Source organism: Mus caroli, chromosome 9 (assembly GCF_900094665.2).
Source record: "Mus caroli chromosome 9, CAROLI_EIJ_v1.1, whole genome shotgun sequence".
In the NCBI taxonomy this organism is placed as follows: Eukaryota; Metazoa; Chordata; class Mammalia; order Rodentia; family Muridae; genus Mus; species Mus caroli.
Genome location: NC_034578.1, coordinates 37,182,250 through 37,207,963, shown reverse-complemented (window position 1 = coordinate 37,207,963; position 25,714 = coordinate 37,182,250). Strand labels below are relative to the sequence as shown.

Genomic DNA, 25,714 nt, shown 5'->3' with positions numbered 1-25,714 from the left:
TGGATCCCTGGATATGGCAGTCTCTAGATGGTCCATCCTTTTGTCTCAGCTCCAAACTTTGTCTCTGTAACTCCTTCCATGGGTGATTGTTTCCAATTCTAAGAAGGGGCAAAGTGTCCACACTTTGGTCTTCGTTCTTCTTCAGTTTGAAGTTACACTTGTCTTATCCCTGATCTTTTTACTAGTGGTATCAATATAAGCCATGAACATGCTAATAGTTCTATACAAGAGAAAGATGAATCTGTGTGTTTTATAATAGAGATGGGAGTACTCTGAAAAGTCAGCGCAGTATGTTCCGAGCCACATCATGGTAGTGAGGAGCTGGGGTAGGCACGAGAAACACATGGTCATCTGACTCACCACCATCTTGCTTACTACTATCCCGATGGAGCTTAACTCAGTGTGAAGGCACTGATTAATCATCCGCAGTACTCCTATAAGCCGGCAAGACAAGGAGAATAGCCTAGAACCTTCTGAGGGAGGTAAAACCAGCAGAGAGAACACAGAGTTTGCATTTGACTTATGAGTCATACACTTCAATTTGTAAGGGGCGCAGTAGGGGATCCACCCAACTCTTTGTGAGTGTTTTCTCATGCCTTTGTTCCATCATCCTTTAAGTGATATATGTGTTGCCATGAATGTATGTATGTATGTATGTATGTATACGCACATTCAGTTTATATGTATAAACTGAGTCTCAGATGGGGTGATAGAGTGACCTATTAAAGATTACAGATGCAAAATTGCAGTTGGTTAGATGTTAAGTTTGGACTCAAGACTTGACCCCAGTTCAAGGCCATTCTGTGGAGTAAGAAAAGAGGCAGGTAGGAGGTAGAGCTCATGACAGAGGAGGAAGAATGAGTTGAGACAGTGTGCAGGTCCCTCAGCATTGCCAGTATGCCTTTCTTTGGAACTGAGATACTTTTAAGAAGCTGAAGTGGGACCAGACAGTCCAAACTCACCCGTTTCTTTGATCCCACAAGACTGTTACTCTGTCAACAGGAAGTAGAAAGAAATGGTCTTGAAAAGACCTGTCATGATGAGGCTACAGGACCAAGGACTTAAAGAATGAGTTGTTGCTTTGTGTGCTTTTTTTTTTTTTTCCTACCAGCTGCTCAGGAAGTGTTAGTGCGCAGCAGGAGTTTGATGAGCAGGATACAAGTGGCAGCGGTGGGAATAGTGATTATCTTCAGCCTGTTTTCCCGTACAAGCTGACAGACAAGTACCATCTCACAGGAAATCCCAGAGAGGGAGAATGTATCTGTCAGACCTGTGGCACTCATTGAGGGTCTAAGGGACAGGCATTAGAAAATCAGATGTGGTATCATCATGAAGCTCTAAGACAGAATTTCAAGGGATTAAAGTTTGGGAGGTGGTGGTCATTGTTCATGTGATAATCTGGGGTTGGATTTCCCTTCCTGCATCCCTCAACAGACAGTAGTTCTCCAAGTATTTCAAGTACACCCAGGGCATTCGACAGTGCTGTTTAGTTTGTATCTAAAAATGTCCTCCAAAAGCCCACACAGTGAAGGAATGGCCTGTGGTACTTTGGGGAGGTGAGGAGACTTGGGAAGGTCAGACTTCATTGAGGACTGATCACGGAAGGCAATTTCAGGACTGCAGTTGCTCCCTTTGTCTTGGCTTTCTCAAGTCCATGGGTGAACAGGTTTCTTCCTCCTCACACTTCCGCCATGATGTGCCAAGATAGGACTAGTGACCATGAATTAAAACCTCTAAGACGGAGCCAAAGAAAATCTCTCCTCTCTTAAGCTGCTTACCTCGTGTGCTTTCTGGTGGCAATGGAACATTGACCCAGGTAGCTGATGATTGTGAGGCCAGAATCAGGTGACCTGGGTGGCCAATTTAGCCTCTGCATTTCTTCCTTATCTTGTACTCTGACAGAAACCGTGACATGAAGCAAGGGAGAAAGGGTTTACTCTGGCCCACAGTTGGAAGGGATACAGTCCATTATGGCAGAAAAGGCATGACAGTGGGAGGAGATGATGGCCTATTCGTATCTGGTGAATCAGGAAGCAAAGATCTCAAGCCCAAACTGGGAGCAGCCTATAATTTTTAACCTTGTGGCTCTATGTCTGCCAGCTAGACCTCATGCCTGGATGGTTCTTTGTTCTTCCAAACCAGAGCCAACAGCTGGAAACCAAACATTCAAACACGTAAGTCTGTGAGGGACATTTCTCATTTAAACAATAGCCTCCTCCTTGCCATAGTACCTTCACTTCTTCTAGGACTCAGCGTCTTCATCTGTTAGATGGGCCACATAAGCTTATAAAGGTGGCTGTGTGGAGAAGTGAATTACTTCATATGAACATGTGCTTCGCAGTCGATGAATGGCTTGAAAGATATGTGTGAGCACAATGACTGAATAGGATAGCAGACAGACATTCTCCCAGGGCATGTGTGGGGACCGATACTGCATCTCAGTGAATGGACAAAGAGAATACAGTTTTAAGAGGTGCAGCTTCGAATGTGAGAACTCAGATGACCCCACTCCATCATGGTGGCAAGTGCTTAACGCAGGTGTTATTCTTCTGTCTGTGAGAGTCTGACCTGCTTGGAAAGTCTGCCGCCTCCTTCAGCGAGGTGCTGTCCTGAACAACAGATTATGGTCTCCAGTGCTGTCTTCCTTCTTCTCCCAATTCCCAGGGCTCAGGCAGGGGAGAGCAGCTGTCATCCTCTGAAGGATGCAAGCTTCTATTTGGAGCTCAGCACCTGTGTTTTTATTTAGCGTCACCTCCTTGATACAAGTTGACCTAATAGGCAACACCTGGGAAATAATCGGCGACAGCAAGGGGAGCAGAGGCTCCTGGGAGCATCGCCTTGTGTTTTGTCAGATTTGGGGATGAAGAGGAAGTAACGCCTGCAGCCCCAGTAGCTCTGCCCTCCAAGCTGGCATGAATAATTGAGAGCTGGCAAGCTGACTGCACCAAAGAGTTGCATTATGTAAACCGGCAGGCTGCCTGTGTGTGTGTGTGTGTGTGTGTGTGTTCCTGCTCGAAAGGGTGTGTGCGTGTGTGTCTGCCGCCTGTGCGCCTGCGTGCCTGAGCTTAGAACAGCTGTCTGTGAGGGAGTCGGAGAGGGAGGAAGGGAAGGGGGGAGAGAGAGAGAGAGAGAGAGAGAGAGAGAGAGAGAGAGAGAGAGAGAGAGAGAGAGAGAGAGAGAGAGAACACAAGCGCAAAGGGACGTTCCGCTGCACGGACACACCAAATAACAGCCACAGAGGGAGGTGGGGGGAAAAGAAAATAAAAGGGTGCCATGCTTAAAATTCCAGAGCAGTAAGAAACAGCAGAACAGGAGAGCGCCCCCAGCCTATGTAAGCCCTGTTCCCAGTCCCCTCCCCAGTAGACACAGGGCTTTTGGATGGGTATGGAGGTGAGTGCCCTCCAACCTCCTCAGGGCCCCTGCTCCCCGCCCCCACCCCCACTGCCCAATGCATGAATGAATGAGTTTTCTGCACTGCACTCTGCTGCGCTCCTAATGGCTTCCAGGTTAGTGCTACCTCGTGCTGACGCTGTGTGTGTGTGTGTGTGTGTGTGTGTGTGTGTGTGTGTGTGTGTGTGTATGTATGTTAGTCTATCTTTGTTTCCTTGTGGGAATTTTGGGAAGTGGGCGGTTATGTCCTGGAGTGGGGTGGGGGCCCTGGGGGCCTGGAACATGGACCTGTCTGTCTGGTTGTGTGCTTTTTCCAAGCGAGGCACTGGCTGCCCAGGGCTGCCAAGAACACAGACCTTCGGAGGCAGAGCAAATCTGGAGTCCATGTTGATTGCTTCTGTTCTCTGTCCGGGGATCGAGAAAGCAGCCAGTGTGACATCATGCTGCAGAGATACCACATCTTTTCCGTCCTGGCCTTTTCTCCTTTCCTCCATCTTCCCCACCTCTCACCATGAGCACTACCTGGGCTGAGCTGAATGGTCCAGCACTGAGAGGTGGCCTTGGGGTAGACTGGAACTTGATGGAGTCCCCTTTACCAGCAAGACTTAGTAGGAGCCCTCTGACTGGAGATCGATGGTCAGGGGATGGAATTAATGGTGCGTCATAGAGGTGGCCAGGAGCTGCTGGGGGAAGCTGGATCGGCCATGTGCTTCTGTTCCCCACCCACTGACTTCCTGTGGGTAGGTGGTGACAAGAGTGGTGACCAGGAAGATAGGGACACATAATGCTTATGCCAAGGGAGAGGACCACACAGCATATGAATCTGGCCAACAGAAGGAGAGGGTGAGAGAGCACATGCAGGCAGCTTGCGACTGGGAAATAAAAGAACTTGCTTTATTTTTTTTCCTGTGACTTAGCTGGCACTTGCTTCAGAGGTTTGCCATATGTTTTGAGAAAATAGACACTCAGTGGCTGGGTCTCACTCCCCCAAACCTCCCTGCATTGTTAGTTATTTACTTGATCCAGGAAAGTGGAGGTTGGGGGTAGGGGAACTTACCTCCCTCTGGCGACAGCCACCAGTTTAGCCAGGGCTAGGGGAAGCGATTTCTGCTTTCTTTGACATTCACTAGTAAACCGTTCTGGTCCTTGCCTCACCATGCCTCTCCTGACAGCTAACCTTGAAGGACGGTAGCACTAGCCAGCTTAGAGAAGTCTGGGACCAACATGAGGAAAGCTAGGCTTGGAGGGAGAGGCAGAGGAAGGGATGTTTTGTGGGGCTTCCTGAGGCAGGAGAGTAACCATCAGGACGAGTAGAAAGTAACTCCTAAGGAACTTGTCAGTGAGCGATGAGTGGAGAATCTGCTGGTGTGGTCAACTTGTAAGGCATGGTGTGATCTGGAATTTGATATCGAGTGAGGATAAAATGAAGGGTAGGAACTTTTCACCATCCTCCCCTGTCCCCCACTCTAGTGGCCCTAATTATTTCTGCTGCCACAGGGAGCAGATCCACAGCCCTTCCCGAGTTGTGTGCTGTTCCCGTCTAACAGTTTCCTTGTCTGCGGCACAAGGAAACATGGACTCGAAGAAAATATCTTTACAACTTGCACAGTGTTAGTGTCGGCTGATAAACTCTTTCTGTATATATCTTGGCTTTGTGGGCCCCAGGGTCTCTGTGAGGTACCTGAGTCTGCCTCAGATAGTGGGAGTCACTCTGAGTAAATGAGTTTGGGTGTGTTCACAATAGAACGGTTCTCTGGATCCCTAAAAGTTTAACATGCTACAGTTTTGGTGTTTTGTTTTGTTTTGTTTTGTTTTGTTTTGTTTTGACTTGACTTTTAAAAAGCTATTTATAAATATAAAATCTGTGAATTCATCCAGGTAAGACTGTAAGGTCCATGGCTTTGGAGCTCCCTTAGAGATATAAGCCTAGTGGCATTTGAGAATAAGAACTGGGTGACTTCATCGCTGCACCGGAACTCAGGACCCGCCTAGTGAGGGGAAGTGGTGTGTGGGTGTGCTCCTTGTAGGGATGTACATCAGTATGTAACACGTGTAGACACCCCTACCCTTAGCAAGGATGAGGTAAAAGCAAGTACCCAGAGGCCCAAAAGAGAAAATGACTAATTCTAGATTTCCCTGATTCAGAAGAAGGCTCCAAAAATAGGTTTGCGCTCTGATTTCTCAAGTACATGGGGCGGGGTGGGGGGTTGGGTGGGGGTGATCATTCTGTTCTATTCTGAGTCTGTTGGACCACTTCTGCGGTATCACAACCATGTCTGGGCTCACCGGCATATCGGGGCTGTGATCAATTAGATACCAATTCAGAGGATGGTGAAGCTAGCCAGTGGCTGAGGGATCAACCCTCATGTTATTGTGAGGGATCAGCTCATGTAGACTGGCATGGGCGCTGTATGGACATACTGCTTATAGAAAAGAAATGAGATTTATGGTTCCTTGGAGGGGGTGGGAAGAATTTTGGTAGGAAGCTACAGGAAGTCGTTTGAGCTTTATTTGAGTTATTCAAAAGATCAATGATTTGCATGCCAAATAATGGCGTCCAGTCCATCCCTCGATGTGTCAGAGTGCCCACCTGACTAGAGACTGGCACTTGGAGCAGCAGCTGTGGGAAAGTGCCTGCTTCCAACTGGCTGGATCCTGAGTTTGATCCCTAGCCCTGCAAATACAAGACAACACCTAAGTGGAATTTGTATGGACAGTTGTTGGAGAGAGGGAAGGTGCGTTTTAATATCTGAGAAGAGGTTTGAGGGAATATATTTCACTTCCAGTAAGGGAGAAGAGGAATGAAGAAGTTGCAGCCCAGGACCTGACTTTGTTCTTAAGAGCTGTAAAAGAAAGAAAATGATATTAATTGTAATATACTTTAAAAATTCTGGGTGTGGCTGGGCAAACCTTTAATCCTAGTACTTGGGAAGCAGAGGCAGGCGGATCTCTATGAGTTTGAGCCTGGCCTGGCCTGCACAGTGAGTAGCCAAGGTTACATAATGAGGCTTTGTCTCAAACACACAAACAAATGGACTAAAACTAACAAGAAAGCTCTGGTTTTTTTTTTTTTTCCTTGAATATAGTTTAAATCAGGCAGACAGATTTCTCCCTCTGATAGTCCTCATTATTCTAAATGCCCGTGACTTTAGCATAATGGCTTTATATAAAGTATATATGTGCCTCTGTGTGTGCACACACGCATGCACATGCTTTCGTGCGTGGGTATGTGCATGGGAGACCAGATGAAGATGGGGGGGGGTATTCCTCTATTATCCACCACCTTATTTTTTTGAGACAGGGTCTCTCACTGAGCCAGTGTGTTGTTTCAAGGTAGGTCCATTAAGCTGGAGCAGCCAGTTCCTGGGCTCCACCCATGTCCGGCCACCAATGATGAGGTGACAGGCATGTGCATCCATGTCTGGCTTGTTGTGTGTGTGCTGTGTATTTGAACTCAGGCCTTTGTAATTTTACAGCCAGTGATAGAAAATAAATGAGAGCTGCATTTGAATATGAGGGATCAACAAAGGGTTGGCAGGTGGCTGTACCAACGAGGTCAGAACTGTGAGAGAAATGGCCGGGCTGCTGTTCTTCTGTGCGAATCCACCCTGCCCATAGAGGATTTTCCATCTCACATAATCCTATGGCAATCTCTGCTGCCTGTGTGGGTGTAGTCCTGACCACAGAGAAAGCAGTGATGCTGAGCTGGTTGTGGGCTCAGACTGCCTGTGTCTTGTGTCTGTGTGCTTCCCCTAGTGCAGATCTGAGCCCTTCTGTCCCAGGGATGCTCAGTCTCTCAGTGCTTCGCCATGTGTTCTTTCCCACCCTCCTTCTCATATCCTGGTGGGGGGTGAAGAGAATACGCTCATTTTCCTCTAACAATTAAATGTGAAGTTCAGCGTGGAGGGGTTCACCATGAGATCATACACAGGGGAGGGACTGAGTCAGAAAGGCCACCTAATTTCTGCTGTGCTGTTCTTTGGTTCTTGAGCTCAGTTGCCTTAACCTATGGTAAAGAGAGAGGTTTCCATTAAATCCAATTAGTTCCTGTTACATGGTATTAGTTAATTACACATCTGTCTCATCCTCTAGATTAGACATTCCTTAGAGATGCTATTCCTGTGTCAAGACATGGTCTGTCACGGAACATGTTTTCACTGATGAATGGGGTAGGATGGGGTGGGTTGAAACACATACATGCTTGAGTGTATGTGGGGTCCAGAGGGAAACCTCTCTGGTGTCATCCTCGGGGATGCCAACTATCTTCATGAGTCAGGGTCTTTCATGGGCCTAGAATCCAGCCACTAGGCTAGCTTAGCTAGCCATCTAGCTCTAGAAATTCTCCTGCTTCTGCTTCCCCAGATGTGAAGTCAAAATCCTCATGCTGGTGAGGCAAGCATATTACCAAGGTGAGCTCTCTTCCCCTCACCCTAGCCCTGAGCCATTTTTATTTTGCTGAGGCCGGGGGAGGGGCTCATGATGAACAAACTCAGGAGCTGGAAATTCTATTCAGTTGAACTCCTCCTTGCCTTATTTGCCTAGCTGGTGGTCTCCCAAGTGGACTGAAAATCTTTGCCGAGGGGCTTCCTGAGATAGCTTAGCATCTGCTTTGACAAGGTCCCGTATTCCTGAGCCTTGAAGATTCTGAAATGTTTTTGGGGTAGAGTTGTACTTAGATTTGCCAAAGACTGCTAGAGCCAAGTTTAAAAACTGTTAAGTCCCTGTTCTGTGTCCAGTGTCATGTTTAATGTATATGGATACAAAGAATCATGACCTATCCACTGCCCAGTGGGAGGGATGGAGGGGTGGGGGGTGAGAGAGAGAGAGAGAGAGAAGAGAAGAGAAGAGGAGAAGGATCATTGATAAGGTCTTTTTAAGAGACACCAGTACCTGCCTGCATTGGCTCATTATTGAAATTCCCATGCAGAGGACCCCAGGCTGTGTGGGATCCCAGGAAGTGTGACCAGTAAGGCCCTTTCCAAACTAAGTTGTTAGAGATCATGCAGTCAGCTCAGCAGAACTGGATCCCCAACATTCAGTTGCTCTGTTGCGAACACTCTTGGGTAGACGAGATGGTAGCACACTAGCAGGTTCTGTCTGTGATTTTAATATCTTATGCTTTATTTATTTATTTTTTTTTTAGGGAGTGAGTCAGTATAGTTCTGTATTTTCCTTTTTGCCTCTGCCACACAGAAGGTGCAAGATTTAGGAATAAGATCTAGTTTCTTCACTGGGAATTTGCTTTAAAATTTAAAGCCCTTTCACTCCATGGGCAATTACAGGACCCTGTGCAGGTTTATTCCTTTTAAGACTTTCTTTCAGGTAAGGCAGACAAGGAGCACAGACAAGGAACACAGGTTCACAGAAAGATTTGTCAGGGTCGCCAGAAAGCTCAGAATTTTAACCCCAGATACTCTGATGTCTAGACAAAATGGCAAGGCCAGCCAGGAGTTTGGAAGTGATGTCATATTTCAGTTTTTATCAACTCAGAAGTTGGCATAAAGACTAAGAGCTGGAGATATAAGGAAGGCCGACTTGGCCAGCTTCACAAAGGTATGTCTAAGATAGTGCTAGAGTGGGTAGCAGACTAAGTGACTACAGAGTCACTTGGGGCACGAGTGTGATCCCAGCAGGTGGCAGTTGTTCCCATAGGGGCATGGGGGGGGGGAAACTTCTCCAGAGATGAGACCCCCCCCCAAGAGTGTTCATTATAGTGAGAAAAAGTGAAACCACAAAAGCATGACTATTCAGCTCCCTGTAAGGTTAGGAAAGATAACGGAGCTGTGGAGTGATGGGTGTGGGGGGACAGCAAAGTCATTCAGAAGAGTGGTCCTTCAGGAAGCTGCTGCACAGAGGCAACACTTGACTTTTGGTGCAATCATGGATGAAGAAAAAACCAATATGTGAAACTTTAGCCGAGGAGAACAGAGGCCAAGAAGGAACCCTCAGGCGGAGGTGAACTTGGGTTTGAGGAAGAGAATGGTCCAGGGAGACTGGAAAACCACAGGGATACAGAGATACAAGATGAAATGGGGAAAGCAGCTCGATGCCCTCTGGGTACAGGCCTTGGAGGACGCAAGTCTTTCTCCCCAGAAAGCACGGACTAGGAGGCAGTGTGGATTGGCAGTGTAGTCGGTGCCTGTGCGAGCAGCTGTCTGACTTCTGACTGGCTCTGTAGCATACCCAGCGTTAGCCATGGAGACGATAATTTGTTTCTCTTTGAATTATCTACAGAGATAGCAGCAGCGCTGGCTTTTCCCCTGCCCTGGAAGGACCCAAACAAACTTGTTTTTTGTAGGAAGAGGTTGGAAAAGTGGGTCAGGCTGTTTTGGCATTTCAGGCGTGGAGCCCCGGTTCCATTGCAGGCTCTGGTCTCCATGGAAATGAAAACTAGCGTTTGTCATGTCTGTTCCTGGTTTGAATTCCAAACTCTGGGCTCAACGAGCTGCAAGAAGGCCAGGCAGTGGGGACTGAGGTAGATGGAGGCTTCAGCCATTGTGAAGAAGGGTCCTTCTCCTTGGCTTGAGTGTGGAAAGGCCTTTGCCCTGACCAGTTCTCTGTTTCCCCGTTACTGCGTCAGGGTAACTGAAGTTCTGCTTTTCTCTCTTTGGCCCAAGACTTTACATGGATCGTGCCAATGTGTCACTTACTCAGTTAACTCATCAACTACAGTCACTGCTAAGACTTCTCCAGCAAGTATGTACTCAGTGGGATGAAGACTACGTGGTCTGGTGGCCACCTGGCAGCGAGTGTTTAACGGGCTGTGTCATTACTTCATTAAGATTTTTTTTTGAAAAGCAGCTTTAAATATCCCTTGTATTATTATGTTTTCCGTTTTGCTCTATGGTGGTGGGCATGTATCTTCGTGTGCACAGGTGCACAGGAATTCCAGAGGTCAATATCAGATGTTCTCTTGGATCATTTTCTACCTTTTTTTTTTTGAGATAAGATCTTTCACTGAACCAGGAGTGCCCTAACTTGGCTAGACTGGCTGAATAACCAGTCCAAGCAAACTTCTTCTCAGGACTGGGGTAACAGGAACATGTTGCCGTATCAAGCTTGTGGGTGATGGAACTTAGGGTCCTCGTGGTTGTGTGGTGAGCACTTTACCAATGGAGCCCATGCTCCTTGGATTCTAAAGACCAGGAAAGAGGAACCAATAGGTGAAGGCAGCCGACTCCTGGAAGTACCCTGAACCCACAGAGGTGTATAGTCAGCTGCTCCACAAGATGCAATTGGGCATTCTTTCCTGGACAAAACTGACTCGAGGGTAGAATTCTTCCAGGATTAGACTTCAGGTTTTAGGCGTTCAGAGAACAGGTTCCATCCGTGACTGCAGGGAGCTCTTTGCATAAAGACAACCGTACGTTTTCCATCTTTTCCACTTCAACCTCATCCTGCATCCCAAAAGCTGTATGTTGCTGCAAAATTCCCAAGGTGTCTTTGTATTGACCGGGGAAGGATAATTTTTAAAAGTAGTGATTGATTCTTCTTTAGGCAGGCTATGTCAGGGGAACTAGGCTCCTAGCTGGGATTTGTGATTGAGGCCTATGAAGTCCTAGTGGATCTGCCATTCCCACATACTGTGCTGTGGTTTTTGGTGGGCGCATACACTAAATTCAGAAACTCTTAGTGGGCAAGCCAGAACATGAGGAAGAATAACCATTGTCAGTAGTCCTCTATAGACTCTTGAGTTTGAAATTGGTGTGCTGATGGAGGCATTTGCAGGCAGCATGTTAATTCTTTGCAAAGTGTTACGTACACATACCTGTGTCCCATCTCAGACACATGAACATAGGCTATGAGTGAACTCAAGGAAGGGCAGCTAATTTACACGGATAATTGCAGTGGACGCACGAAGAACAAAGGAAGATTATCAATGAGACTTTAGACCAGCACTGAGATGGGTCATATGCCGATCAGTACAAGAGTCAGCTTTTGCCAGATGACGGGGTGAGGTGCCTGTGCATGCTAGTGATAATTAGCAGAGGACCACAAACCAGGAACACCCCACTGAGTCCTGCTTTCCTCTACTACAGCCCCCTGCCTATGCTCCATCAGATCTGCTTCAGCTCTATACTAAGCAGGTCATCTAATGAGTTCAAAGTAATTTTTTCTTACCGTTCCAGGGAGTCTGCCTACCTGTGGCATTATAAAGAACACTCTGTCATCAAGGATGTATAGATATATTCATTATTTTTCCATCCTACAAAGGATACTTTTTTGGGCATAGTGGTTTGGAGCTTTTGAGTGGTACTTATTTAAGATGCGGATTCTGAAAACAATCCCCTGGAAATCAGCTGGAGATGGTATGGGGCCAAGACTGGGACCCTGTGCTTTTAGTACCACACTTTGTGTTGCAGCCACCCCACACCCCAATCTTCCATGAGTCATGTCCAGCGACATTTACATCTTTTACATTTGCCCCAGTAGGCCCAAGGGATTGAGGAAAGAGGCCAAGGGAGTTTAGGATCCATCATTTTTTGTGACTCAGCTATTTATTGGGGCTGGTTATGCATTGGACATTATGCTAAATATTTTCAAATGAGGAAAATAAAGACTCAGGAACCAAGGTAACACAGAAAGCAAATGGCTTAAAAGGGCCTTCAAGCTGGAATTGCTCACATGACACATTGGCAAATTCACCCTACCCTACTGCTTTGAGGTACAATGCCCAGATTTTAAATTCAGTGCTCTGCAGATGGCAGTGCCCTGGAATAGATCGGAGAGTCGTGTTTTAAAAGTTACCAGCGCTCCTTGACACTGAGAGTATTGTAGCCGTGCACACAGTCATTAAGGGCTCCACAGGACTGGGTTTGGGAATCTGACCCAGAATGAACTAAGGTTGTGGTGCTGGTGGGACCAGAAGATTGCAAGGACAGAGGCTGCAATGCAAGCAGGTGGAGGACACAGGGCACCCAGAGTGGCAGGTATATATTTTGCAGTATCTGGGGCAGAAACAATCTTTCATAAAGACAAACACATAAACTCGAATAAAGAACACCAGCTGACCGTTGTGCTCCGCTCAGAGTTCTGAAAAAAAAAATGCACGGGTGGCTGATCAGGGAGCTGGCACTTTGACAAGGTCTGCCTGTGCCCGAGGGACCTCACTAGGACTAAGGAGAGGGAAGGGAAGCCAAGAAAAGTGGCGCAGCTGCCAGGGTGTGTGAGGTGCAGGTTGGGGAGCCTGTGAAGAGAGTCACTTGGTAGAAAGAAAACCTTTGTCCCCAGCTGCATTTCCCCATTGATCAAGGATGTCCGAGAGACCTGAGTCTAGGAAGTGGGCTCTGAGCAGCTTAGTGCGAGACCCCGAGGGCAGGCTCAAGGACACACTTTTATTTTTGAGAGCAAGGTAACTGGGACAGGAGTGAACCAGTCTCTTTTGCCAGGCTTATGTGGGAGAGGTGGGAACGAGTGAATATCTTCCTGGCATAGGGTCATCATCAGGGTCTTAGTGCGCCTATTGTTAGGGAGACTGGAGGGTTGTAGGAATCCTTTGCACTTTGGTTCAAAATGGTTTCTCCTGTAGCTTCTTCTCACTCTCCGAGTTTTCCATGCTGTTCTGTTTAAGGTGTCCATTCTGTTCTGTTCATGCTGCTTTCTCTCTCTCTCTCTCTCTCTCTCTCTCTCTCTCTCTCTCTCTCTCTCTCTCTCTCTCCTTTGACTTTCATGCCTTTACCTGGCTACATTTTCTGAACCCAATTCTTCAAGTAAAGCTTTTTGTCTTTCTGTCTCTTTCTCTCCCCCTTTCTCTCACTTTCACCTGCTCTCCCCCCTCCATCCCCTCCCTCCTTCCTCTTCCTTTCCTTCCTTCCTTTCTTGCTTTTCTTCTTTCTTCTTCTCTCTCCCTTTTCCCCTTCATCTGCTTTCTTGACTCACACCACCTGTCTACCTGTAGCTTATATTCCAATGCCCGGTCATGTCTGGCTCTGCCTCATGATAAATGTACTAAGCACAAGGATCTTTTCTTATTCATCTATGTGAACGTGGATGTTTAACATTGTGCCATGTGACACAGTCATATCACCTTGACCAGACCCCCTTCTCTTGCTTGGGTTTCTCACAGACCAAGGGTTACAGGACTCTTGCTGAATTCAGGTCAGAGGGCTTATCTGTTGACTGATCAATATTGGTCCGTGCCCCATCACCAAATATAACAGCAATTCTTTTTAATACTGCTTGTAGGATCAGGTTAAGGGCAAGCCATAGAGTTAGAAAGGTTAAGTCCCTACATAAAATGCATAGGAACTGGTTTTATTTGCTTAGCAGCGTGTCCAAATCTACAGGACAATGGCTGATCTTTTAAGAGGTTTAGCAGTGTAGCAAGGCTATTAATGACTCTACCAAGGTGCAGAACTATGGTTACAGGGATTTCTTCTCGTATAGAAGAGGATTGGAGTGGAGGCCAAGCATGGTGGGGTCGATGGCCCATTATTCTGGGCGGGTTTTTTTTTTCCCCACAGAAATCATACCTAAGGCTATTGGACAAGTCCAGGCAAGACACCTTGAGAACCTGAGGGAGGACCCTAGGACAGGAAGAGAAGGATGGAATAATGAGCCTTATGGAAACAGAATGAGTAGGATGGAGTGGGGTGAAATAGCAGATACCACTTCTGAGCAATGACGGTGCCTTTGGAGAAGGGCAAGGAATAGGTAGAGGTCTCTGTGAGCAGGGCTGGTGGCAGAGGAGACTCACTCAGTGACAGATGCAAGAGTGGGCACAGAGGTGAAGAACACATTGGAGAAGAACTAAATTCTAGTTTGGGCAACCTGAAAAGATCCAGTGGAGCAGAGAGAGATGGCTCAATGGGCAGAGGTACTTGCTCCCAAGCTTGAAGACCAGAGTTCAGTCCCTGGGACCCACATGGTGGAAGGAGAGAACTACCTCCCTAAAGCTGTCCACTAATCCCCTCGTGAGCAGCGTGGTATGTGCATCTGTGCATGTACACGGAGTGGAGGTCATGTACAGAGCTCCTGGCCCCACTCCATACAGATTCACACTCTACCTCTTCCCCCTCCCCAGTGATACTGGATGGGCTGGTGGATGCTCTCTCTGTATTGAGTTTATCTAGGCAGTAGGGCATGGTACTCTTTACAAATGTCTCCATGGAGCATCTGAGGTTACAGCTAGATCTTCATGTAAATGTCACTGTCCCGAGGCAAGGCCAGAATGTGGTTTGGCACAAAGGCTTCCTGAGTTAGTCTGGCTCCTGAGCAGGTGGGCAGGATCCTGCCCCTCCTGTCACCTTGCTCTGGGGCCATGTAATCTCCCAGGATGTCCCTTCCCATTTCCACTGTCTCTTTCTGAGGATTCTTCCCTCCCTGCCCAGCTCTTTGCTTTCTCTGTTCTCTGAAAACATAACGAACTGAGTTCAATCTTTCCTCTCTGCCCTTTTCTCTTCACCTCTTCTGTTCTATTGAAAACACAAGCTAAGTTTCGGTCTTTACTGTATTAACAGATTGAATGCCTTGGTATAACTGGATTTAGTAATATGGGAAGTACAAGGAACTTTTTAAAGGTGAATTTTGGGTAGGAGGTATGAGAACAAGCTCTCCCCCCCCACCCCCCTTAGAGAACAGCAACATAACTTACCAGGCTGCTATGAGTGACTTACATCTGTAGCAAAGTCTGAGGCTAGCCCTGGGTCACTTTCTCCTCTGTATCTGGCATTTAGCTTCATCTTTTAAATGAAATGGAAGGATAGTGGCCCTTGCCATTATTATCTCAGTTGAATGTCCTGAGACACATAACAGTACCTGTGCCAGCGAGATGGCCAAGCCAGTGTGGCCTGAGTTCATTCTGCAGGACTCACACTGTGGAAGGAGGAAACAGACTCTGGCAAGTTGCCCTCTGACCTCCACAGGCATGCCCATGGTACATGCATGCCTGCACACATACATGCAAGATAAAATAGCGTAGTAATTTGTAAAAGACATACCTATGAAATATATATGTGGATGCTTTGAAATGCGGGGTTGTTGTCACTATGGGCAAGTGTTGAAAGAAAGCATGTATAAAGTGAACTGGTGGCATTGAGGGATTCTTTCAGGGTCTAAATCATCTTCCCTAATAGCTTTCTACATGTAGTTAAAGCTCAAACAGGATTGGATGGGTGAATATTTAAATACTTAACTGCTTGTTTCTAGTCCCAGTTCCCTTTTCACACTGGCACTACTGCTCCCTGCTGGCCAGTAGCAGCATTACAGTGCAGCAAGTCCCTAGCTGGGTTGTCTCCTCAGCCTGTTGCCTGGGCTCCCTGAGCTGGCTCCTTTGCATGGGTCTCTGGCCGACCGTCACTCACAGCCTTCCTTTCTTCCTTCCTTCCTTCCTTCCTTCCTCTTCCCTCTCCACCTCATTCCCCGTCTCCATCTGCCCCTGCAGCACTGCCAGTAACTCCAACCGCAGCACGCCAGCCTGCTCTTCCATCCTCCGGAAGCGGTCCCGCTCACCAACACCACAGAACCAGGACGGAGACACCATGGTGGAGAAGGGTTCAGATCACTCCTCGGACAAGTCCCCATCCACTCCGGAGCAGGGTGTGCAACGCAGTTGCTCCTCACAGTCCGGTCGGAGCGGTGGTAAAAATTCCAAGGTGAGCAGATGATGCTGGAGTCTTGGCACCCTTTGTTAGCTAGTCGCAGGAAGCTACTGGGTACTCATGTGACCGAACAGCCCCGTGTCTATGTGATGAAGTCAGGACAGGTCAGGGTCAGCAGGGGAGACTCTTGATGAATTGATTCCTGGTTAATCATTCAGGGAGGGTCCCGAGTCATGTGCCCCTTCTCCATCCCGCTCCCCATCTCTCGGTAAGCATCTAAGGAAGTTCAAGACCCTTGAGATATGGAGGAAGCTCTGGTGATTAGGAGGTGTCGTCTTTATAATCCTTCGTTAAATTTGGCCCTTTGAACTGGCAAAGGAACATTATTTGGGACAACTGTATTGCCGGGAAGAGCGAGTTCAGGGAACCTTCCGGAGGGCTATTTTTAACCTCCTCCTTGGCCATCACCCCGCCTTACCTTTGTCCCAGCCCATGCCCTACTCGTCTTGCAGAGAGGATAGTCACAGGGCTTTTCCTTCCCTCTCAAGCTTGTCCTCCCTGCGAGCGCCCCGGGCTCCTGGTCCAAGGATTAGCATAGAGGCCTCCCTCACATGGTTAAGGTTCCCCAGAGTTCTCCTTCCATCCCCAGGCCTCTGGCAATCAAGAGGTGCCTCTACTCAGGTGCTCCTAAGCCAACGGGAGTTGCAGGGCTTGAGAAAGGGGACCCCTCGGGAGGCTTGGGAGAAACCCCACTTGAACTTGTCTTTTGATTTCTTGTTCTTCCTCTTCTCCCCACTGTTTTCCAAACACCTTTGCATGCATGGTCTTAGTCTCACAAGCGCCTCTCAAAAGTAAGCCATCTTTTGTCTCTGTCTTTTAATCTTCCCTCTAGTATTGAATTGTCTGTAGTGCTCAGCATCCCTCCTCTACCCCTGCCAATTCTGCCCATATGTCCTGCTTGGTCCCTTTCCCAGAAGGGCTGAACCCACTGTTCCCCACCCCCACCCCTTGGCAGGCTGGCTTGGAAGTCACTGAGGGACCACGCCCACTGCACCTGATGTCAGAGAAAAGACTCCACCCCCCAACCCACCCCACCCGCACCCCATCCCCTTCCCGTGTCTGCCTGCTTCTCAAACACTACCACTAGTGGGAATGTGTCTCCCTCCTTGCGTGACACTTTCTAAAACGCAGAGTCCTGCAGGAGGTAGTTCCGTTCCTGTGGGCGTGGAGCCTCCACTCAGTCACTCTGTTTTGTTTCGTGTGACCCTTGGATGGGTAATGGTGGCCTCCCTGGCAGAAGTGAGGAAAGACCTTGATGAGATCTGCCTAGTTCGTCTTTTCCTCTACCCCTGAGAGCTACTTGGCAGGACACCCGCTGCAACTTGCTTGTACCACTCTAGTACTCATTCACGTTGTGCTTAGAGACCTGGGTTTTGATTAAAGAGGGTACAGTACCAGAACCTTGGAGGATGATGACTGACAGTACCCACCAGGCTCTAGGTCTGTGAGTGTGGGAGGGAGACGTACCAGCCTCCACCCAGGGCCCTCGGATCTCCGAGGGGACGATGTAGTGACTCAGTGGTGAACAGTTGGTCCCAAGGCAGTAGGGCCCAGGAAGTCGATTGTTGGGAAGAAGTGCCAACTTCAGTCAGAGAGACAACTTACAACAGGGTCTGCGAGTGTCCTCAGGGAGGACGGTGGCATACCACTATCCACTCCCAACGGATGCAAGAACATGAAGCTCCACAGCCAAGCCTGCCCACTGTGCCCTTCAGACACAGACCCGTGACTCTCAGGATTTTATGTGCCTATTGCCAGTGGGGGGTGGGGGGGAGGCAGCCTGGAGCGAGGAAGCCAGTGGGAGTCCTCTGTGGGTGTAGGAGGCTGGGCAGGTTCAGGCACGCCTGATAGCTGGGGACAGGAGTTGTATAAGACCTTTTGTCACTACGCCAGTGCCCGCCCCTCTGCCTTAGTTGAAGGGTGTACCAGAAGGCTCCAGGCTCATCTGGGAGAAGGAGAACCCAGCTTGGATGTAGGTACCAGGTTACTCCTTCTCTCCACAGCTGCTGAGTCTTTAGTCTTTCCCATCCTCAGGTGAAGTGTGCAGCTCATTCCAGGAGCAGCACAGTGCTTACTGACAGCTGACAAGGAAGGACCACATTGCACAACTGCACTGGGGATCAACCGTAGTCACCCTGCAACGTGCGAGTGTAAGACACATAGACCGCAGAAGATCTACACCAGAGTCACCATGGGAAAAGGGTTCAATGCAGGGCCCCGTGACTGGACTGCACGCAGGTGCTGCAGGGGTGCGGCCAAAGCGTCTAAACCTGCTGCCCCGAGGCGCATCCTTTCAAGGTGGCCAGATAGAGCTGCGTGGAAGCTCTGTGAGCTAGAACTGTTCTCACTACAACTATAGCTGGGCCACCCATAACCATCTCCTGAAAAGAGGCTTCACTGTGTCTGCCCCCCCCCCCCCGCACTTGCTGACCTCCATTTTTTCGTTTGTTAGGGACAGGAAATCATTAAGGCTTCACCTTCCTCATCACAATTTCAGGGGTAGAGGCTGATTCTTTCTTACCCCTTAGAGTAGGGAGCTACAGGACTTCAGGGCTGACTGTCACTCCCAGAAACCAGTGCATTTGGGCCACAGTCAAGCTGCACTCAGTAGTGATGGCCTGTGGCCACCAGGGGGAGCCAGGACATGCTTTCCTGCCCCCTCAAGCTCCGGAGAGCTGCTTGTTGCTCTCTGTCCTTGCAGGCCTGCCAAGTAGATAGGGCCACTCAGTGCTTGGCTTCTGCCGCTCAGCTTAGCTCTCTGTTGGTGCTTGGCAGTGCCCGGTGCTGTGGCACTGGTGCTCCTGTGACCTTTCACCTTTTTGTTCGTTTGTTTATTTGTTTGTTTGAATTCTAATTTTTGTGATTTTTTTTTTTCCAGTATGACAGACTTAATCTGATCAAAGTAAGCCATTGTTTTGTTTTGTTTTGATTTGATTTTCTTTTGCCTCCCGGCTCCAGTTTATGCTTAATGTAGAGCTCCTGCTCCCAGTCTCCCTTCCCCCTTCCCCCTCATCAGCTCGCTTTCCAGACGCCTCAAGCCCTTGTTCTAGGAGATGCTTTTAGATGCGAGGGCTGGAAACTGCTCTAAGGTAGTCTGGGTATGTTTCTAGGAGTCTTGCGTTCTGTCTGGTTCTCCCTTGTCTGATTCCTTGTAGAAAAGGCCAAAGAGATGCAAAACAAGCCCTCGAGGCCCTACTCCTCCTCCAGCTCCATCCTGCCTCTAACAGCTTTCACCCCGACCCCCTTTAACCATCTGATACAGGCTCCCTAGCTCTGTGCCTTCTTGAGCTCCAGCCCTCTCCTCTAGGTAGGGGCATAGCAATGGATTTACAATGGTAGGCAGTCTCTGTCCTGTCTGTCTGTGCCTCTGTCACCCTCTTGGGCCTTAAGCCTCTCTGAGAACCTCCTTCACAGGATGTCCCTTTAACACTCAGCCCAGAAAGGCAGGTCAAAGGTTAGAAACTCCTTCCCTGCTGGGTATTCTTGGGCTAATGTAATCTCACTGAACATGCAAGTGTATATGTCTCTGAGGCAGCCTCAGTGCTGGCAGAGAAGAGTTGTGTAGGGATATGGTCAGGGGCATAGCCTCCAAAGTTCTTACTCTACAGGGTTCCTTTCTCATTTCTTTTAGTACTTAAGACATCCTTTCAGGACTGGCGAGATGGCCCAGTGGTTAGGAGCACTGACTGCTCTTCCAGAGATCCTGAGTTCAATTCCCAGCATCCACGTGGTGGCTCACAACCATCTGTAGGGGGGATCTGCTGCCCTCTTCAGGCAGGTGGATGTATATGCAGCAGAGCACTCATACATTAAATAAATAAAATTAAGGGAAAAAAAAAGACATCCTTTCTTATATCCTCACTTTATAAGATAATGAATATTAGCTATAAAGGTACCACAGAGCTAGTTAGAGATGGGACAGATGTTCCTAACCGAAAGGTCTTGGGATTCTGAAGGAACTAGCATCTTCATGTCAGTGCATAGCAAGGGAAGATCCACTTCTGTCTACGTGGGGAGAGGGGGCAGGCACCGTGTTTGAGGATCACAAAGGATCCTGTTCCCAGTGACCCTTTTCCTCCTAAGGTTGTATACAAAAGTTCCAAGAAGTAAAGTGCTTGGATGCAGTTGAGAGAGATTTTCCTCCGCTGGGAAGCAGGTGACTGGCCTGCTCAGGGTTAGTGCAGTACAAGCTAACTGTGGATAGATAGCTTGGTCGGTAGCTGCAAGAGTATACTTGTGCTCATCATGATGTGAAGTTAACACAACCCCATTTTGGTGGTTCTAGAGTCAGTTGCCATTGTGAACACCCAAGAAGATCTATAGAGATGACGGTCCAGCTAGGTATAACTTTCTCGCTCCACCCACCCTTTCCAGGCATGAATAGACTTAGCTGAACTACTTAGGTGGGAATGGTCTGGCCCAGAATTCTTTCCTACAAGGTAGTAATTCCTACTCTATGATGACATAGTCCTGGCTATGTGGGTTTGGTCTTCAAGTTCTGGAGGCCACTGTGGTAAAAGACTGTGCTTTCTAGATGAAACCACCATTCCTTTTGAGGAATGACCACAAAGAGTTCCTAGCAGAGGGTAACTGAGTGTGTGCGTTGCTGCCTGCTGTCTTGTCCAGACTGACCAGTGGAATCTGTGCGAGGGAAAAGCATATACATGCCTGTGCCCCTTCCACGCCCTATCTCTGGCCACTGTGCTGACTGTGTCAGGGTAGAGGGTCAAGGTGTCAGGCAGGTTTCTGATTCAAAGGAAGAAGTTGGTGATGAGAAGGAGATCACATGGTCATCTGGTCATCATTGTGGTCACAGTCACAGATCCCTGGTTCATAGTCACCTCCATCCCGTCACACACGCACACACGCACACCTTACTAGCTGACACAGTGGTTACCCAGCTGTGAGTTTATTAGCTGGCTCTTTGACACAAGCTCTAAGTGGCAGACTATGTATAGGCTCCATACTTCTGGTATCTCATTGAGGCTTTGACCCGTTGGTAAAGTTTCTAACATCAGAGCAGAATGATCATGAGTAGAGGTTAGAGACAGACACAACACAATCAAGCCATTCCCCTTCTTTCACTAGAAAGTTTCAGATCCCATGGGGAGATCAGTATGAGGATTCCTCAACTATAGAGCTGCGACAGAATGTGATTTTATGAGTACCAAGTTGTATATAACACCATGGGTTGGAAGAATCCTTTAGAGATGACACATTTCCACTTTCTTCCTCTGCAGAACCCCAACCATTTGTTAGCTGTTAGGAGGTCAGTCAGTTGTTGGGATAGAAGGAATTTACTCACCTTCTAGCTGAGAGTATAGTGTGACTTTTTAAGACAGCCTCTTTTTCCCCCTTCACCAAAACATTCTACCCTGCCTTTGACAGGGGAGATCATCTGGAGCAGGAGGCTGTGTTTGGCTCTGTGTCTACTTTGCTTCTAGTCAAAACCCACTTGGGGACTAGGCTTTGGATGCCTACCACGTATCCCACCTCCCCATCAGTAGGACCTGGCGATGGGGCTCTGACTCCCTTCTGGTTGAGCGCTAGCTAGTGCTGCCACTGCCTGCATCTCCAATCGCCCCAAGCTGTGGTGGGGGCTTCCAGCATGGACTGCTCCCTGGGCCTCCTTTCTGGAGCTGTCTTGTGAAAGGAGGACCCTCCTGAGCATCGACATGGGAAGCATTCAGCTGCATTTGGATTCCTTCTCCCTGCCCACCCTCCGCTGTCTGTGTTACCTTCACCCCAGGGGGAAGGAATACCACTTCTATCGTCTCTTCCCTAACTAATTATATTCTCTTTTATTTTTGTCTTTACAGAAAAGCCAGAGTTGGTACAATGTAAGTAGTTCTGTTTCTCTTCTTGTTGGGTAATAGAAAACTGGGTGTGTGTGTGTCGGGGGCGGGGGCAGGGGTGTTGGTTGCAAGAAGTGTTAAGTACCGTTTGGGTCTTAGAAGTTTTTGCCCTTGTCGACCTCTTCATCTCACCACAAAAACAGACACAGTAGTTCTCTTCTACAGCAGGACGGGTACGTCCTGGGGAGGAGGATTTGATCTGGGAACATGAAGAGATGACCCACCTCATGTTTTTCCTCATCTAATGTCCTATAGGAAGGTAGGGAGCAGCCAGGACTGAGTGACTGCTTCAAGGCCAGGCGGTATTCTGTGGCTAGGGTGAGACAGGAGGTATGAACTTAGGGCTAAAGTTAGCATCACTGGACAAGACATCTTGTGGAGGAGCTGGTGCTAAGAAACGGTGCTATATGACAGAGTGTGTCAAAGATAGGCAGTGTCCTCCAGAGCATGCTCCTACTGAAGGTTTGGCTGCCTTCTAGACTGTAAAGCAGGGTCCTTCTTAGGTCATCCTTAGTGACTATTTATCCAGCTCTGGACTCTGAGAGTGTTTTGTGGAGTCAGCAGTACCTGCAAGGGCTCCATTCTCCTTGTCACATAGTGTATGGCCCTGGACTCTTTCCTGGAAGAACAGCTGGCTAAAGTCCCTCAGCTTGCCCTGGCCCCATGCTCTGTACCTTCAGGAGGACTGGACAGCTGAGGCACACTGTGGCCTGGCTTCAGACCCTTGTCTCCCCTTCTTTTAAGCCAGTCTGTGCTGAGAATACCACTCCTCCCTTCCACTCCCGCATGCTTACCTCCTCTGTTCTGCTCCAGTGGGAGCTGAGGCTTGGAGAAGCTGTCAGGATGCTGGACTGACAGGGTTGGAGGGAACAGAGGGAGGACTTGAGAGGAGGCTCATGTTTCGTGCGGGGCTGTGGGTCCAAATGATCCCTCTGGGTCACGTGTGTGTTCCAGCATGGTATTAAGTCGTCCCTTAAAGTTAGACACATGTCAGCTAACACTCTGGCTTCCCACAAACTGCTCTGTGCCATCATATCTCAGAGGTTTTTAATTGATTGTCCATCCATAGCCTCACTGGACGCCTCAAGTGGCCTATGTTGATCTGAGGACATTGAGGACCAAGATGATGAAGGAAGAGGAGCTGAAGTCTGCCTCCCCTTGTCTGTTCCTTCTCTCTGACTCAGACCCAGGGTCTTCTGACCTCTGGCCTCATTGGGCTGATAGCAGCTCATATCTTGGAGAGATGAGAAGCACTCTGTCTGTCTGTCTGTCTGCCTGTTTCTCTCTGGGAGCTATCCTGGCCCAGCTGTAGTAAATACCTAAGCATTCTCCAACCAATAATCTCCTCATAAGTGGCATTGCAAGAATTAGTGCCACCAAAGAGAAACAGACACCACATGGCCTCAGTGCTATGGGGCAATTAAAGCATCCAAATTTGAGAAGGCAGATCATCTTTGTCACGAACGTTGGTCTTACCGCTCCCTTTCTCCTCGCATGGCTTTTAACACGGCTGCGCCTGCTCGCTCTGCTTTTGTTCCTGTACTGTTCTTAGCTCCTTGTTCTCTGCCCCCCACCCTCCATTTCTGTCTTCCTTCTTCATGCTCTTCTCTGTTGTCTGGTTTCCACTCGCCCACCTAGCTTTCTGTTTCCTCCTGATTGCTGCATGTTTTAAGGCTCCCTACCCCCTCTCTTTATCTCTGTCCTCCCTCAGCCTGATTCTGATGCTCTGACACCTGAGCACTCACTCAGCTTGATGACGGACATGCCTCTTAGCTGGAGGATTCAAAAGGAAGGACTCCTGTCTGCCGTTGAACTTGACAGACCTCTGAAAGTCCTCTGGGACGACCACCAACACATTCCTTTCTGCCTGCACTGGCTGCTGCCCACCCTCTTCATGATCCTGCTATATATGCACCAGACTTGGTGTTCGTGCAGGAAGCAAAAAGGAACGGAAGCAGAGGAGGAAATAGAAATGACAGGTGGACACAGGGGAAACCAGAAAGTTTCCAGTCACTATAGCTGCAGGTGCTAAGAGGTGTGCATGAGGGTTGTATAGCTGATAGGCTCTGGTTTCACTTTTGCAAGAGTTAGCTCCTATAGAGGTTGGTTAGTAACTGCTATAGTGGAGAAGCAGGGTGGATACAGTACCATGCAGGCTGGTTGAATGAACTCATCCTGTCCTTTCTGTTGAGACAGATGCCCCAGTTCCCCATTTTCCAGAGCCCAGTTATTAGTGTTGTCGGCCAGTTGCTCTCTGTCTAACACCTTGGTTTCCCTTGGGTTCCTTCTGACCCTGCCAGTGCATTTACCCTGGACATTGGCCGAGTCGCCTTGGCTGGGACTGGAATCTATGACCTAGGTTCTCCGAGAGCCACCTGTTGGGTAGGGTTACCTGCTGGGTTCTGGCTGGCTAAGTACCTTCTCTGAATGCTGTGGCTATGCCTTATACACTTGTGTTTATCAGGTAAAGCTCCATTGACCCCCTCCCCTCTGCACTACCTCCTCCTAGTCTACACTGCTTCCTTTGGGAGGCTCGTTGTCTACCCTTGTTGTTTTGACCTGTATTTCCTTAGACCTACCTTTCATCTCCATTGCTGTCTGCCGGCTGACTGGAATCTGACCTCCATAGAGGATCCTGGTGTCCTGTTCCTCTTTCTAATCTCTTTCCCGCTGTTAAGAGTTAGCTCACCAGCTATGATGCCTCAGGCTATACCCTCGGCACTAGGAGTCCTTTAGATAGATGCAAGCTTTATAATTCCATGAGCTGGGGGTGGGCTAGAGTCAGGGCTCTACAGAGTCCTGACTACTGTAGGAGAGTACCCAAGACCTGGTCAAGGACCCTAGGTGTAATTTAAGAGGAAGCCAGTTTCTACTGTCACCACCAGTCTGTAGGAAAGCAACTCTTTGTCCCATGACTAGCGAAGAGGAAACTGTCTGCAAAATAACAGATTAGCCTGACCTGAAGAGTTGAGTCACAGGAAGGGAAGTGACATCGGGACAAGACTGTTGAGGGTAAACATTGGGGTTAGGGTAGACTATGAAAACCTGTCATGTGCAACTGTCCTGGGGCCCTTCTTGCCCTTCACCCCCACAGCTGACAAGCTAATTTTCTTCAACAGGGCCTCCAGCCTGGGAGTACAAGGGTGTAGCCTCAGTGGTCAGGATCTTACGGGGTCAGGCGACAGGGCTTTGGAACTATAGGCAGAGATGAGGATGGTCAGACTCCCAGAGCTTGAAGGATTACCATCTGCCTTTTAAATGTGATCCTTCCTGTCCCCGGTAGGTATGGGTTTTGCTGAGCCCTAGGTGGGCAGATAGACCCTCCCGCCTTATGTCTCACTTCTGGGGTGTTAGTGTTTCCATAGCAACTTAGGGGCAGAGCCTAGAATAGGGTAGCCGCTAGCTAGAGACAGCACCCACATTGTCTGTCACCGTCCCCTGCTAGGAAAGCTGGCTTTAAGGAAGGCGAGGAGGACTGGTGCCAATCCTGGGAACGACAGGGCAAGCTGACCTAGCATCAGCCCGAGGACAGTAGGACAAGGCTTTATAGGAGTTGCAGGTGTTGGGGTAGCCGCGGCAACACACCCAGTGCCTGGTATTCCCTCCAAGGACAGTCCTCTTCCTCTACACCCATCTGTCTCCCACCTATGATTTTTACCCATGACTTTGAAGAATCTTCCTGACTGCTACCCCATGGCAGTCAACTCTAAACTTTACTCTCCCAGTGGCGCTATAACCTTTCCAGAGACCCCCGTCCCCAATGCTCCCTCTTCAGCACCCTCTGCATTGCACCCATGCCTACCTCATGTTTAGTCACCTTTCTCCTGTCTCCTCGTCCCACCCACGCCTGGCTCCTGCCTACCGCATTTG

The 25,714-nt window shown here is 48.7% G+C and overlaps 1 protein-coding gene and 1 long non-coding RNA gene across 12 annotated transcripts in view; one reads left to right on the top strand and one right to left on the bottom strand.

Moving 5' to 3' along the window:
• Window positions 1-25,714, top strand: part of Gramd1b (GRAM domain containing 1B) — a 169,499-nt gene that overhangs the window by 114,322 nt on the left and 29,463 nt on the right. For 9 of the 11 annotated variants that reach the window (XM_029482064.1, XM_029482063.1, XM_029482062.1 and 6 more), the window contains 2 exons: window positions 15,773-15,983; window positions 21,809-21,829. In XM_029482064.1, the coding sequence (XP_029337924.1) occupies window positions 15,773-15,983; window positions 21,809-21,829 (232 nt within the window). Of the gene's footprint in view, window positions 1-3,145; window positions 3,507-15,772; window positions 15,984-21,808; window positions 21,830-25,714 lie in introns of those variants that run through there. The other 2 variants (XM_029482068.1, XM_029482065.1) reach the window with 2 other exon arrangements.
• Window positions 6,106-15,955, bottom strand: LOC110301073. Its single transcript, XR_002378673.1, has 3 exons — window positions 15,841-15,955; window positions 6,939-7,396; window positions 6,106-6,233 (listed from the first exon to the last, which is right to left on the bottom strand). It is a non-coding gene; the product is annotated as an uncharacterized LOC110301073 (long non-coding RNA).